Here is a 15,076-nt window from a genome sequence, read left to right as displayed (position 1 = left end):
CATGAATTCAAACATGACCTGCTCTCCCCAGTTTCCCAGAGGGCCTTACAATGACAAAATGAGGAGTCAAAAGTTATAGTTTTCCCTTTCATTTGTCAGTTTATGGTGCCTTTGCAAACAAAACAGAAGTTCATTTTTTGTAACAGATGTTTTAGCTTTTCAGACTATGCAGTGCCCATCTGCTAACTTTCCATTTGTTTCCAGCAACTGAAGATACAATCTGCACTGTAATTCTAGAAAAAACACCCGCCGGTTTAGGATTCAGTCTGGAAGGAGGGAAGGGCTCTGTTCATGGAGATAAACCCATCATCATCAACAGGATATTTAAAGGTAAACACAGTTAAATGCACATACAGCAAGTTCTTAGCTGATGCAAACTTGTGCTGTTCATAACTGACTGCTGATTTATACCCATGAAAATGGTATTTTTTGTAAATGCAGCATTATCTTGTGCAGTGCCAGCAATTTGTTGCCTGCTGAGACCAGGTGGTTTATACCAAACATGCTGGTGATCCTTAATAAGTGAAAGATCTGTTAAAGACTCTGCACATAGAATTAAAGGAAATTCATTTTCTTTCTCCAGGGACTGCATTAGAACAAAGCAGCCCTGTTCAGCCTGGTGATGAGCTTCTACAAGTGCACACAACTGCCATGCAAGGACTCACTCGATTTGAAGCATGGAATATAATCAAGGCATTACCTGATGGGCCCATCACAGCTATCATCAAGAGGAAGAATCCAAGCTCTGTTACCACCAAGTCATCTGAAACTTTGTAAGAGGAGGAATTAGACTACTGCCAATATTACAAACAGAAAAGGATTTTATTACTTGCAGCCATTTGGCAAGCACAGCAAGATACTCAAAGTGCATATGAAAAGTATGTATGATCTTATTGCCAGCTACAGAGCAAACTGTCTGGGATAAAGTAAGATCTGCACAAAATGTACACGATTGTTATTTCAGCATTCAGAAACAGATGTTCCAAAGTGTAGAATTATATATAATGACCATTAATAATATACTGGTTGTAATAAAATAAGTGATAGCTATAGTACTCTCCTATTTTAAGGCATTAACTTAAATATCAAATGCACATTCTGTGCGAAGTTTTCAGTCCTACTCTACAAGTCTTGTCCCCTGCCTTACCCAGGAGGAAGAAATATGTCTACAACCCTAAACACTACACCAAAGGAATAGCCTTAGGGAATGTGTAAAGGGCAGAGAAAGGGGATGCAATTTTGTGTGTCAAAATGACAACATCCCTGAAAAACTCCAGCTTTTCTATTCAAACCACAGAACAGCCAAAACCTGTCTAGGGTATCTTTCTACTAGCAATTGACAGAACCATCTCAACTCCAACAGGCAAACATGGGTGGCGGTGGTGGTAAAGGACCGTCTTGCAATGTTGCAAGGGTGAGGCAGGATGCTGAGGGTAATATAGTGGAGGTTTTTCTAACCTTCCTCTGGCCAGAGGACTACAGCAGGAGAGTAACAAGGCCATTTAGAACCAACTTTTACCTTCTAACCACACACATTTTTTGAAATGTCTTTGTGTTCATTTTGTAAGGGAAAGTACCTTACAAGTGAGAGCATTTGGGAATTAAAAGTTCTGAATCTAAACGTTTATTCTGGAAACACTAAATAACTTGGAGATAAATCTATGCTTCAAACACTATCAGCATTTTGGCAGTCCTCTCTAAGGACTGTATGGAATTTTACCAGCAGAAGCATGTGTACCTATGGCAAGATGGTCTTGTGCACCTACTTGGTTTTCTCTGACCGATTTCACTAAAGGGAGAGATGCAATATCAGGAAGGACATAGTGACATGCCAGTTGAAAGTCAGATGGCTGCACTGCTTATTGTCCTTGGCTGTTCACCTTCCCATAGCTGGGAATTGCTGCAGCCTTGAATACTTAATTTTACCAAACCATACAACTGCAGGGGTTCAGAAGCTGTTTTCTGTGCACTTAACACAATGTCACAGAAACAGCAATTGAGAGGAAGGAAAGTAGGATAGACAGCAGAAAGTATTAATTACATCCAGGCATACAACTTGCTTTGGCCTTTCCTCACAAGTCAACTCTATGTTAATCCTCAAAAGTACATTCTTGACAAGCCATGTGCCCCAACACTTCCAAACCCCTTCCCAATTGAGCTGCGTTTTCCAAAACCCAACCAAACAATCCTCAAAACAAAGTTTATAGGGATTGGGTAGCAACCAAGATAGGAGAAAAATATGAGAGGGAGTCTTTTTGTACTTTTTTTTAAGCTGGTACTTACCTGAAACTCTCTGAATATTTCATTGGTTTTTTTTAGAATTTCTTGTATTTAACTTAATCTGCATTATTGGCTTAGGCTTAACAAAGTTTAAGTAAATGCCTGGTGCATATAAAAGATTCTAAAATTTTTCAACCACTTGCCCATACCACCAATGCAGGAAAAACATGAATGATTTCTGCACAGAAAAGAGGGCCTGAACTCTTCAGCACTGTTAAAGTTTTCCTGTGAAAGATCAAATTTTTGGTCAGCTTCATAACTTTTACAACAGAGACTGGACTAGTTACAGCCACAGCACAGAATACCTTAATTACTTCAATGCCATCTGCTGAAGGTGTCCTCACCTGAAACAGCTATTAAATTTCATCAATTTAAAACTGACATAGAACCACCAAGACATGTTTGATCTCGTTTTTCCAGAGGTGCTCTTACTTCCAAAATTTCCTGGCATCTGCCATGATCAGAAGAAGTCAAAACATACTGTATGACAGGCAGCGTGTCTCACTAAGGAGTTCTTCAAGATCTTACAAGATGATCTTTGCCAAGAAATTCCCATCTCCAATTTGGCAGGGCAGAAGGCTGAATGTCAAGGACTCTTAGTTCCTTCTGGATAAAATGTGTTGAGCACTCTGAAAAGGGATTCTTAAGTTATTCCAAGGAAGAGTCTCACCTACCACCTCTAGTGCTCAGAGCAATAACAAAAATATTAAAATACATAATAAATAGCTAATAAAAAGCCCCATTGTCTGCAAAAGCTTTACTTGCAGGAATAACAAGTGGTGACCTGAGGTCTGCACCTTGAACTTTTTGCTAATTAAATTAATCAAAATCCTGCAAAAACTTGCCGAGATACTGAACTTCATGCCAACAACTTTAGTACATTTAGATAAATATGTATGAGCCTCTGTAATCTCAGGGCCCAAATGTCTCCTCAGTGAATGTTACTCTTCTTATGCACAGAAAGTGGCAATCTAAATTGGAAATAAGGACCAAACATCAAGGGAAAGAAGCTGGGAGGGTGAGTGCTCTCACCAAAACACCTTTAATCCTCAGTGGGGAGTGTAAACTGGAGTGAAGGCTTTTCCCTCTCTTGTTGCCTTGGACCTTCAGCATCTCTCTGAATACAAGTGGCTCTTACATTTGTTCCCTGACAAAACAGGTACACGAGGAACCATTTTAAAGGATGATACAGGAAAAACAGCAAGATGTAGCGGAAAAATATTTATTACATCACACTCATACAAGGTTTTACATCTTTGTACACAAAGGACACTAGATTAAAAACTGATTCCTTGAAAAAAATCTATTCCATAGTGTGAGATTTATAGTGGGAAACTTTGTGTGCAACTCCTGTACTAAATATAAAGTCCTATACTAAATATAAAACAAATACAAGGACAGAAAGCAGAACATATTAACCTAGTTAAATAATTGAGTTAGAGCGTTAAAATCACAACCTGCATTTAAATTCCTAATTCAGCAACTAGTTTTTCTTTTGTAATAATATGTAATCTACAGTAACGTCTGACATTCCTGCAGTAACCAGCACCATAAATGTTTTCTAAAGCTGGATGCATCACTGCACACAAGATCAGAAGCCGATTTCCCAAGATAGTGCTGTGAGGCAAACCAGTCTTAGAGAAAAAGCAATGTCCTTATGACCTGTCAAGTCAAGACTAAGCTACAGAAAAGATTATTTACCCGTTAAAACATCTCACCACAAGAGATCGAAAATGTTCAAGTACAATTAAAAATGGTAATTTCAAGTACAGTTCAAAAAATGGCAAGTAAAGTGCTCCATTGTCTGTCTTTATTGCCACTCTGTCAGTGCAATTTGTTGCATGACATTGTGGAAATCACTGGGTTTGGTACAGAAGGGAGGAAGGAAGAGTATCTATTTTCTACCCCACAGACCTATGAATTGATTTGCACTGCTAGACGTCAATTTAGGAAAAAAGCACTTAAGGCATATTTACCATTAGTACTGAAGTCTGCTAGAACAAACAACTGGGATCCTCCACACAAATCCAATTTGTTCTGGCTTTTACCATTTGTTGGCTTGGACCCACTGAAGCAGCTCAGCAGCTCTATGAGTGCTGATAGCAAAAGAGCTGCCTCTTATTTTGGGGAAGGAACGTTGTTCCACAGGAGTCTATGGGGAGCTTCACGCACAAACCAGGGGTGACCTGCACCTGGCTAACGCTATAGTGCTCAGTGGATTTTAGCAAAGCTCCTCCTCACAGACGCTAACAAAGTGTGGCCAAGAACAGATCTAGTATGTGCATCTTCTCCCCACACACAGCCCCCAGTGCTGGCTCCAGGATCCTTTCAGCCTCTGGTGTGACACTTTTCTAATTATGAAAATGAAGGATAGCATATCAGAAAAGAATGCATTGCTTTCCATAGAGACAGGTAGAAAACGCTGGTTTAAAAATCTGCTTTACTCAATCCATTGCTCCCCTTTCATCTTTCATAAGTATCTCTGCTGGTAGTAAAGTCCTGTAAGGCCAACTTCCTATTGCTATCCTCAAGCTGCCAGGCTTTTTCCTACTCTCAGCTGGTGGTGTCAGCAATTGGTCTTGTCAGGCTTTTAATGCCTTAACAGCTTTGGTCAGGTTGCTGTAAAACCCAGCTATGCTGGCTGGAAAGAAGGAATCCACCACCGTCTGGGGAAGATACCCACCAAGATCAGTCTGAAAGAAACTGAGGAGTTGAGTTCTGTCTGGCTCCCTGCAAAGACAATACAAGTAATTTTATAGCCAGCAGTTTAAAATCGTTAAGAACTTTATAATGACTCATATATATTGTCCAATGATAGATATTTTCAAGTACTTTTTTTTTTTTTAACAGACATTAATTCCAAATTTCAATGAATCTGGCTATCCCCACAAGTCAAATTACAGTTAAACTAGGCCCTAATTAGGTACATGACTCTATTTATTAATTACAGCAATGTAATAACCAGATACTCATTTACCAAAAATTCAGACCATACTTGTATGTTCTGCTGAATCTCTGCTTAAGAGGTCAGCGAGAATCCTACCATGATGATGGTTCCTGTAACATTAAAGACTTCCCGCTAGGAAATGAAGAGAGACTAATTCATTGCACGCACAAAGAGAACAAAAAAGATGCTCTGTCATAATGATTACCAAAGGAAGAGAGAAACATGCTATTGCCAAGAGGCTACAGATCACATGTGGCCACGTACGCATGAGCACACCGCACGATGGATAAGAAGGGCTTTAGAATACATAACGTTCAGATAGATCGCTTCTTACCCTGGAAGAGGTATACAGAAACAGCCACAGGGATAATTAAAACCTCTCACGAAATTTGGTTGAGGAGGACACAGTGGGTGTTCCACGTTGGTGGCTGTAAGAAAAAAGCATTCAAGAACAGTGTCATTTTCACAGAAGATGGGAAAGAGTCCTTGGTACTCAAAGCACCAGGCTGAGAAGCAAACTCCCTAAAAGAGAAAATATTTAAGAAGAACGTCAGTATAACCTTTTCAATGTGGGGCTGTGCCATACAAGCAGTCAAAAGGAGGTTAAAAGGAACCGCTCTGGCCATGGAATGGGGAAATCAAAGCAGTGCTGAATTTAGAAGCAATTGTTACTTCAAGCAAGAGACTTTGAGGGAGTTTCACTGAACCCGTGTTGTGTGAGGGCATTGCTTTTCTTGAGACGTCATTCAAGTTACTTCCAACAAAACTGTACCACAGAGGTATATGCACTCTAGCAAATACATAAATTCCTGACAAGGCATTCCTGAACAGGATGGGAAAACTGGACAGCTCAATAGTGGGGCAATAAAAACACTGACTTGTTACAAGTAAACAACAGGAAAGTGAAAAAAGAAAAAAAAAATCCTTCCACATGGTGGCAGCCTGTTAAAAATCAGCACCATTTGGTTTCATAAGAACAATTATTGCCACTTACAGGAGTAGTTCATTTATTCAATGACTTCGCCAAAATCTACAGGCAGTGCAGAAAATGTTAAAGCAGGATTTAGCCTAATGGGACAAGTTCTATAAATTCTTAAAAAAAACAACCACCACCCTAGAACTTAATAGTAAATGAAATGAAATACTTATTCAATCTCAAAAGCATAGCAAGAGAAGCAACCACAGGCCAACAATATCATCATGATCTGAATGTTAAGGTGACTTATGTGCTCTGAGAACAAGGATGTAAAGAGATCACTAATATTTTATCTTCTGATCAAGATCAGATCAAAAACTACTAAACAGCATGTTACTTATTTTTTATTTTATATTTATTCCCAGTAGCTGCTGGTTATCTCCTAACAAAACGTGAACATGTTGAGAACACGAGAATCTTACCAGCAGATAGCATCGTACCATCTTCATATTGCTTCATTAGTACCACATCCACAAATTCTCTTGGTGAAATAATCCTCATGAAAGCTGAAGGAGTTGTGGTTCTGCATACAGAAACAGTCTGGAAATCATAAAACAGAGTTATATCAGTTGATGCTTTCAAAAGTACAGAAGAAAAATCCCTGTACTTTCTGGTACTCTTTCCAGTTACACTTTCCAAACTGTATCAAGGAGTTCACCCTTTGTTAAACACAATGCAAATCAGCACAGTCAAAAGGCACAACAGCAGGTTGATTAAGGACAGTTTAATGGAAAAAACCAATGTGATAACGTGTTGCTCCCAGGTTGTTTAAGGACAGATACCACAAGGGATGCTGAAAAACAACTCTGGCACATCTGTGCTCACAGGACAGATAAAATGCTTCTCCTTTCCAGGAAGTACCATATCACATGAGATATGACTCAATACCCAGATTTGTTACACTGCAGAAACCTTAACACTACCATCCCCTTCTATAGGGGTTCAGTGGTGATAGGCTCCCCAAAACAGAGGTTTCTATATCACACTGCTGAGTGCTGGCAAGTCTGATAAAGTCTATGAATTTCAAGGGGAAGGTTGCAGCATTTCTAAAGTATAATTTTATAATTAATATTAAATGTGAAGAAAAATAATCTTCCCAGTACTTTCACAAACATACCTGGGACTGGTTGTGTTTGCACCCTGGCTGCCTCTGAGCACCTACATATACTTCAAATTTGGGGATCTAAATCTAATGCCCTTTTAAGGTTCTGACACACTTAAACATAAAAAAAAAAAAAAATTGGAAATTATACTGTATAACTGGTGCAGCAGAAACTACTGCTCATACATAGCCCTCTTCATCTGTATGCTCCAAGTGCAACATATCCGGTTTAATGATGGAGACACTGAGGCAACACACTGGGTCCCAAGGTCAGGTAGCCAGTTAAGGGCAGAGCATCGCGTGCTGCCATGGTGAAACTCAGGGCCTGAATTAATGCCGATGACACAAACCCTTCACTGCTTGGCTCAGTCTATGTATTCTCTAAACCGCCTCTTCCCTCACAAATACCTTGTTTAAAATAATTATGCTTAGCCGGATTTCCAGCATTAACAAAAAAGTAGTGCAGGAATCTTTAACATCATACATTTACATATTTCAAGTATGTAGTATTTAGCCAAGAATGTATTAGTAGCTCCTTTCAGAAAAGTAAGCCATTTATAAGAAAACATATGCAATTTACAGAAAAGAAAAAAAAGGAAAAAAATTCCTACTCCGAGTGTTGTCAGATTGATCCAGAGGCTGTGCAACTTCTTGAGAACTTGTACCTCCCTGCACACAGCACAGGCTGTTTCTTGGGGCACTACAACAGGAACGCCAGCACAGAGCCCGATGCTTCTGAACACAACACTGTGTTAACCGCACCACCACGGTTTTTAAGGAACTTACATCACTGACGACTTCGACGACCTCAAAGTCCTTCACGTTTTGGTCCCACTTGGTCCTGGACCCGCCGGCCACCGGCTTTATACATTCCCAGACGTCCTGGGGGTTGGCAGGCAGGATCCCCTCTCCCCTGTACCTGCGGCGGGACGAAACGAAACCAAAACCCGCTGCTCTACCCTGCCTGGCCCCAAACACCCCGCGGCAGCACCGCGGGGGGCGATCGCTCACCCCAGCATCTCGGGAAATGAACGCGGGGCGCCGGGCGTACTCACACGTTGCCGGCGAACTCCGCGGAAGGTCTCCAAGACACCGAAACCTCGCTCTGCGGGGAGGGGGAGCTTTCAGCCGCCACGCCGGGCCAGGCCCCCCGCCCCGCCTCAGCCGCCCCCGCCCGCTCACCGTGCGCCGGCAGCCCCGCCAGCCGCCGGGGTCCCGCCGGTAGAGCCCCATCTTCTCGGCCGCAGCCTCGGCGAGCCCCGCGTAGTCCATGGCCGGGCAGGGCGGAGCCGCCGCTCGCCACCGCCTATGAGGGCGCCGGGCCGCACCGCCCCCGTGGGCCGATGGCGGCGCCGCCCCCTCACCTGAGGGGCCACGGCCTCCCGCCGATCCGGCCGCCACGGCGGAGGAGGCAGGTCGCCTCACCTTGCCTCACGGGGCGCAATTCGCGGCGACACTAGGGTCGGCCATCCAGGCCAGCCCGGAGCCGCGGGTGGCCGTGGCCCAGCTGTCCCGGACAGCTGGTAAGAGCGGGCCTTCCCCTCCGGCAGCCTCCAGGCAGCAGCCTGAGGGAAAAAGAGCTGCCGGGCGAGAGCAGCTGTGAGGGAGTGTTACTCAGGTGGCCTCCGGCCTTCAAACACAGCAGGGAACCAGGGGAGTTCTCTTACCTAGAGATGGGGTGACCCCGCTCACCCGCTGCCAGCCAGGCTGCAGTGCAGCCATGCCAGCTGACGGCCAACGCACCCCCCTGCAAGGCCTGGGGCTGCGGGGTGGCCGGCGAGACACCCAGGAGGCGTCTGTCCTCCCTCCACAGCCCTTGGCCGCACAGCACGGCTTGGGGGAGCCGACTGCAAAGAGACAGCATGGTCCTGGCCAAAGGTTCTTTTATCCCAGTGTAATCCGAATGACATGAAAAAAAGAGCAATCTTCAGCACTTAAAGAAGGCGTAAAATTGCAATGGTGTGTGAAAAACAGGATAGAATTAAATTAGGAGTAAAATGAAGACCATGGATAGAAAGTTTTGCACAGTGAAGCTTATCAGGCTGGACTGAAGAGTCTTGCCATTAATAGAAGAGCTAGGATTTCATCTAGACAGCTGACGTGCTTTGGTACGATCAAAGAACTCCATTGCCTGTTGCTGTATGCTCTAAAGAAACTCACTGTTCTCTGCAATTAACCTATTGCTGATTTATTTGAACTACACTGTATTCAAACTAGGCACGTCAAGATGTCATAAATTATACTAAAGAGCAGCTAGCTATTCATAGGAAGCCGATTACCTGCTGACTTTATTCAGTAGCAGCATCTTTAGCTGTGACTGTGTCAAAGAGACAGAGAGAGCCTCGTCTGACATATTTTTGTACTGGTTTAATTAAAGTGCCCCAAGTACATAGGCTTTTGATTTTCCCGTAGGTGGGATTTTTTGTTTTTTAACAGCATAACAGCAAGTAATAAATTGGAATAATTGTCCCTTCCAAATTTTGCAACATATCAGTTGTGATATTAAAGCAAGGTACAGTTAACAGTGAAGCACTAGGCTAACTATGCTTTTCCCACCTCAAATGGCTGCACACACTGTTGTTGCAAAGACTATGTTGTAGTTACTCCGACAGACCTCCAACAGCGAGTACAACCAATGCACATACACCTGTTCAAAATACAAAAAAGGTTGGGGCACACTCTCAGACATTTGAGCATACCAGTTCATTAGGCTTGTTTAGATCAACACTGTGTTTTGATTTCTTTTTGGCGAGTTTTGTCCCAGGTTTCGGATACTTTTCCTTGCTATGAATGACCTGGATATACTGATCGTTGCTGCTGTTCTGCGGATCACTGCTGGATTCAATGGAAATGGAATCAGATTCTGTTAGAGATTGCTCCAGCTTTTGCTTTGATTTTGGTTTCACGCGTGGCTCGGGATAGTTCAGGTGCACTTTCCTGTAAGCATACGGAGGTCTGTCCAGGTCCAGCTCAAAACCATCATCCCAGGATTTGTACTGCACTCTGGCTAAATCCTTGCTCATAAGAATGTGGCCATCAGCATGTTCCCCAATGTAAAATCGTGGTGCTGGGCGCAGATCAGACAGTGAGCGAGGGCGATGAGATCTGTTCATGAATTCTCTCCTAAGTTCCTCTTCATCCTCTTCATCTTCACTGGGATGAGGGGAATACAGCTGGTGTGGTGTTCGAACCACGTATCTTCTGACATTGCGTGGATACAACTCAATAATGTCTCCCGATTCATCCTTTCTGAAGTGCCTTTGGAGTCGGGAGGTAGAACGGAGCGATTTTTTGCGGGACTCATTTTCATTAACAAGAAAATACCTGGTAGCGTATGGCCTGCGTCCCACAAAAACGGGAGCCCCTGCCCCAAGGGCATCCGGATTTACCTGCCGAATGCCTTTTCTGAAGAGAGGGTCAGAATGAACATCTTCGGTGTGCTTTTTGAAAGTCACTGGTGTGTAGGGCTTTGTTTTAGAGAGCTCGCTTGCACTCCCATGCACAACACTTGGGTACCTTTAGGAAGGAAAAAAAGGAAGGAAATATTGAGACATACACTCATCTATCAATCTAATACATATAAAAAAATTCATTGCTCTGGAAATCAAACACTAGATCGTAAGGGTGGAGATTATGGAATCTCTGCTGCTCCATATTTGTAGGAATGGTTCAAGAAACATACCCTAGAAATTAGGACATACATTTGTTCTTCCCTGGGAAAAGGCAGCAGACTATTGAGCGCTCAGGTTATGTTCCCGTTCTGTTGTCTTATTATTCAGGGAACTGTTTAAAAACACTCTTTATCCAACCACTTCAACAAAACCAAGCTTAAATCAGCAGTCTGCCATCTGAACCAACACGTCCCAACCTGGTTGTCCTACAGCTAGGCCTGCACAGGCATTCTGCACTGAGTGCCTTCTCTCTTACTGAGTTTGTCTTGTTCGGGGAAACAGTATACCGCACAAACTGTTTCAGTTACATGCCAGAGGGGAAGCTGAGTATTTACCTTTGCTTGAGACATGGGTAAACTCCATCAACAACCTAATTTCAGAAGTTTTATAATCCCATCTCAATTAAGGATTCATTAAGGAGGTGGTGTCACCAACAATCTGAATAGTACCCCTGAATGAATCTGCTTTTAAAAAATTCCTCAGCTGTCTTGCTGCTCCAGACAGTCTGAATACGCAGCTATTTTGTAAACACGCACAGGTATGTCATGGAGCTGCTGGAAGAAATGCCATTTCAAAACCAAAGCAGTCTTGCCTGTTTGAGATGCGATCATTTCTTGGCTTCTGTACACTTGATACTGAGGGAGCTGGCGTTAAAGAGGTTGAAGTTGTGGGAGTTGCATTGGCAGGTCTTGCAACATCAGTTGAAGGCACAGTTTGGGGCACAGACTGGGAAATGGTTTGTATTCTGGTGCCTTTGCTCACGGGAGATTCAAAGTTCAAAACACTGCCGTTCTTTCGGGGAGTTGAGGACCGAACAGAAGACTCCTGGCTGATAATATCACTTTCTTGCTCTGGTCTCTTGTCATTCCCATCCAGATTTTGGATTCTGGCTAGAAAACAGAAATTATTACAGGAACTGTCCATGTTCCTAAATTTAGAAGTTGCTGTATGAATGCAGTGGCTCAAATTCACCCTTCGGTCAGGGGATTCCATTTGCTGTGTTCGGAAAAGAGAAACTGGTGTCACACTGGGGGACATGGTGGCAAAGGGGTGGACTGGCACACTACAGTAGATGGCAGGCGTAGTATTGGGGAACATAGCAGAAACCCTGGACATTGCACTGTAGGAGTCCAAAATGGGCAACGAGCCAACATCTCTTTGCCAGAGCCCCATTTTAGTTCACAACATACACCACTTCCAATATGAAGGTGGCCAAAGTTAGCAAACTGGCTGCAGTGACTGTGCTGGTCACAGCCAAAAGCTGAATTTGATTCCCATGACAAAGGAAATCCCACTGGAACACATACCTCATTGCCCTTACTAGTCACTCTTGATCATTGTATTGCTATCCATCAGGTATTTCACCATTTATGTGTCCACTGGAGAGCTATAAGGGGGTCTCAAATAGCATTAAGATCTAGCCATAAGGCTACTGAATTATGTCTTCTCTTTGGCTTGACAAATTTTTACTTGTTCCTTTCACTGGGAAGGACGGCGTCCTTTCTGAGGTATCTCAGTTAAAATCTGGGAAGTGGAAGGTGCAGGTTCAGATTCCCTCAGGCACAGTAGACAATTAAGTCTGAAATCTTTTAATTGCCTATGAAATATTCATCCATCTCAGGTCAAAGAATAGGGGCTGTTCCTTTCCTCCTCTTCTGCCTACTAGCCTCTGAATCTTGCACAAGTCTGACATGATTTGAATCATCAGAGATGCCTCCCAGGTTCTGCCCTGTTAGTGGTAAAAGCAGGAAAATACCGAGTCCAAAGAGCCCAGCAGAATTTAGGTGTCAACTACACACCTTGTCTGTCAGTGCTGCCAAGATTAAGTCAAGCTCAAAAACCATTTAAAAGGAGGACTCTACAGGAAATACAGTTTTTTAAATGTAGCTGAACTTCCCTATGTGTATGAGAATTCAAAATGGGTTTGTATCCAAATGCTTTATTAATAATGGCATTTCTAAAGCTCACCAACTTACCTACTGCCATCTGAACCACTTTTTTCTTATCTTCAGTTCTTTCCTAAAACACATTTAGAGGAATGAGAAGCAGTAAATTATTATGGATTAGACAGTAAATCCACTGCTGTGTAATGATGAAAAATACAGGATTGGTTTTACATTGTGAAACACTGAAAGTGACTGCAGAGATTTAATTAGGCTAGTACTTTACTGAAGACCCACCAAATTGCATGTAAAAGTGCTTTCCTTGAGCTGGACTTACTGTTTGGATCTTCATTCTCAGTTGATTGTTGGTGAATTTTAATGATCTTGCAATACTTTGTAGGTAATAGATTAGCATGCTGGAAGTGAAAGAGGTGATTATGAGTCACCTGAAACATTCTTGACAGTTTTCTCTTTGAGAGTTTATAGGTCATCAAAATGATGTACAGGTTCAGTTGCCGCTTTGTAGCGTCTCCTTTTTTTACTGCGATAATGGATCACAGCCTTCTTTCAAGCAAACATACATGAAAAAGAAGTGACACTGAAAATAGATTTAACAGCAGTTCTAATTGCACCTGTATTTTTTGTGGGTCTCTACATTGTGCACGTAACCCTGTGTGCATTTCTAGCTTTTTTTTTTTTGTTTGTTTAAATTCTGGATGCACTAAAAATGAAAGTTTTGATAAACATTTTCTCATCTTTTTTCCCAGTCCAATGTTACGGAACAAAGACACCAGAATTACAGCTGAGTGTGCACACTCATACCAACGTAAGTTTGTTGACTCACTGGAGTAACACCTTGTTTACACTGGCACAGCCAAGATCAGCTCTGGCCCGACATAATGGATTACACTGGCTTTCAGATGAAGTCTTATAGCTAGACTTCAAACCACAAACATTTACATATGTGCTTAGCCATCGAAGCACTCACTACATCTACTTAAATTTGTCAATATGTTCATATTTAGATGGCTGGAGCCTTAGAGGTAGAAGTTACAAATAGGAAACATTGCCTCAGTCTTTTTGATTTGTCTGAATAGCTCACTGGTGGGACAAACTCTGCATTCCTCTGTAGTTTACGGGACTGGGTGGGGGGAATATATAAAGGTACATGTAAGACAAGTGACACTTCATAGAAGCAATGTGAATTTCAAACAGCTCGAAGTAAATATTAATTCCCAGCTGCAAACAATTATTTAGAAACTAGAGCAAGAACGGACTTCCACTGGAAAGTCTGCAGCAAGTTATATTACATTAACACTTAAGAGCAGACCTTCATAATTGATTTATCTTGCCAGAAATCAGGATGACTGAGTAGCTTCTTTAAATGACAGACTGAGCCCTGTTCACAGTCATAAACTGAATTAATGACCATGAGGAAATGGAAAATTAATTTCTGAGGAGCTCTTGAGAGGGAAGAAGGATCTTAAAACTTCCTGGAACCAGCAGCACTGAAAGCCTTGACACAATATAGAGAACTTGCTTTAACATGGTATTCCAGAACAAGAAATTCCTTTTGAAAATGTGATGACAGTCTTTGACATACTCTTATTCCCATCTGATCCATATACCTTATATTCAATAAGGTGGGTGTTTTTTTTTCAGATATACTTAATAAAATGACAATAAAGCAGTGCTTGTTCCTCAGTATCAACATTTTACTCTCCAGAGATAAGGCCAGTATTAATACAATTTAAGCTGCCTGTGAAAACCAGAGTACTTACAATAAAAGTAGCAGTGCAGGGAGGACAACCACAGGACTGCTGATGTAAGTAATCACTGTGTTGAACCATGCAGGAAAGTCATTTTGAATTGTTTCAGAAACAATATCATATATTTTATCTTGTCCACTACAAGAGGAGGGGGGGGGGGAAGAAGGTGGTAAAATTAAGTTCTAAGAAATCCTAGTTACATCAATTTGTTAAGTGCTGTTGCACTGCATAAACAAGGAGTTTCATCCAAAACCTACTTTGGAACAGGGGGGAGGGGGGGACATAAAAGCAACTTGATCATTATTTGCTCTTTAACAATTTTTCCAAAGCAGAAAATCTTTGGCCAGGCTTGGAGGGTGCTTGAATTCAGACACAAGACGGTGATGTGTGCTAGATTGCTTGGTGGCACGTTACATCATGCAAACATAAAATATCTGAACCACGTATA

The 15,076-nt window shown here is 42.3% G+C and overlaps 3 protein-coding genes across 10 annotated transcripts in view; 1 reads left to right on the top strand and 2 right to left on the bottom strand.

Moving 5' to 3' along the window:
* IL16 (interleukin 16) overlaps positions 1-1,621 on the top strand; it is a 48,514-nt gene extending 46,893 nt beyond the window's left edge. For all 8 annotated transcript variants that reach the window (XM_075764520.1, XM_075764519.1, XM_075764522.1 and 5 more), the window contains 2 exons: positions 205-330; positions 584-1,621. In XM_075764520.1, the coding sequence (XP_075620635.1) occupies positions 205-330; positions 584-777 (320 nt within the window). In that variant the 3' untranslated portion in view covers positions 778-1,621. The remainder of the gene's footprint in view (positions 1-204; positions 331-583) is intronic.
* A 1,865-nt stretch (positions 1,622-3,486) lies between these two features.
* On the bottom strand, positions 3,487-8,645 carry STARD5 (StAR related lipid transfer domain containing 5). The gene is made up of 6 exons (XM_075764120.1): positions 8,488-8,645; positions 8,361-8,410; positions 8,092-8,224; positions 6,626-6,743; positions 5,562-5,655; positions 3,487-5,010 (listed from the first exon to the last, which is right to left on the bottom strand). Exons 1-6 carry the CDS (start codon positions 8,575-8,577, stop codon positions 4,863-4,865), a joined length of 633 nt encoding a protein of 210 aa, XP_075620235.1. The 5' UTR covers positions 8,578-8,645; the 3' UTR covers positions 3,487-4,862.
* Positions 8,646-9,652: 1,007 nt separating this feature from the next.
* The window catches only part of TMC3 (transmembrane channel like 3), a 34,092-nt gene continuing 28,668 nt past the window's right edge, over positions 9,653-15,076 (bottom strand). The window contains exons 19-23 of the mRNA XM_075764121.1: positions 14,641-14,766; positions 13,197-13,275; positions 12,953-12,995; positions 11,569-11,866; positions 9,653-10,821 (exon numbers count right to left, since the gene is read on the bottom strand). Of these exons, the coding sequence (XP_075620236.1) occupies positions 9,987-10,821; positions 11,569-11,866; positions 12,953-12,995; positions 13,197-13,275; positions 14,641-14,766 (1,381 nt within the window). The 3' untranslated portion in view covers positions 9,653-9,986. The remainder of the gene's footprint in view (positions 10,822-11,568; positions 11,867-12,952; positions 12,996-13,196; positions 13,276-14,640; positions 14,767-15,076) is intronic.

The sequence above is a fragment of the Balearica regulorum genome, chromosome 12 (assembly GCF_011004875.1).
Source record: "Balearica regulorum gibbericeps isolate bBalReg1 chromosome 12, bBalReg1.pri, whole genome shotgun sequence".
Classification (NCBI taxonomy): domain Eukaryota; kingdom Metazoa; phylum Chordata; class Aves; order Gruiformes; family Gruidae; genus Balearica; species Balearica regulorum.
The sequence above is the reverse complement of the archived record's forward strand: the minus strand, read 5'-3'. Positions and strand labels throughout refer to the sequence as shown.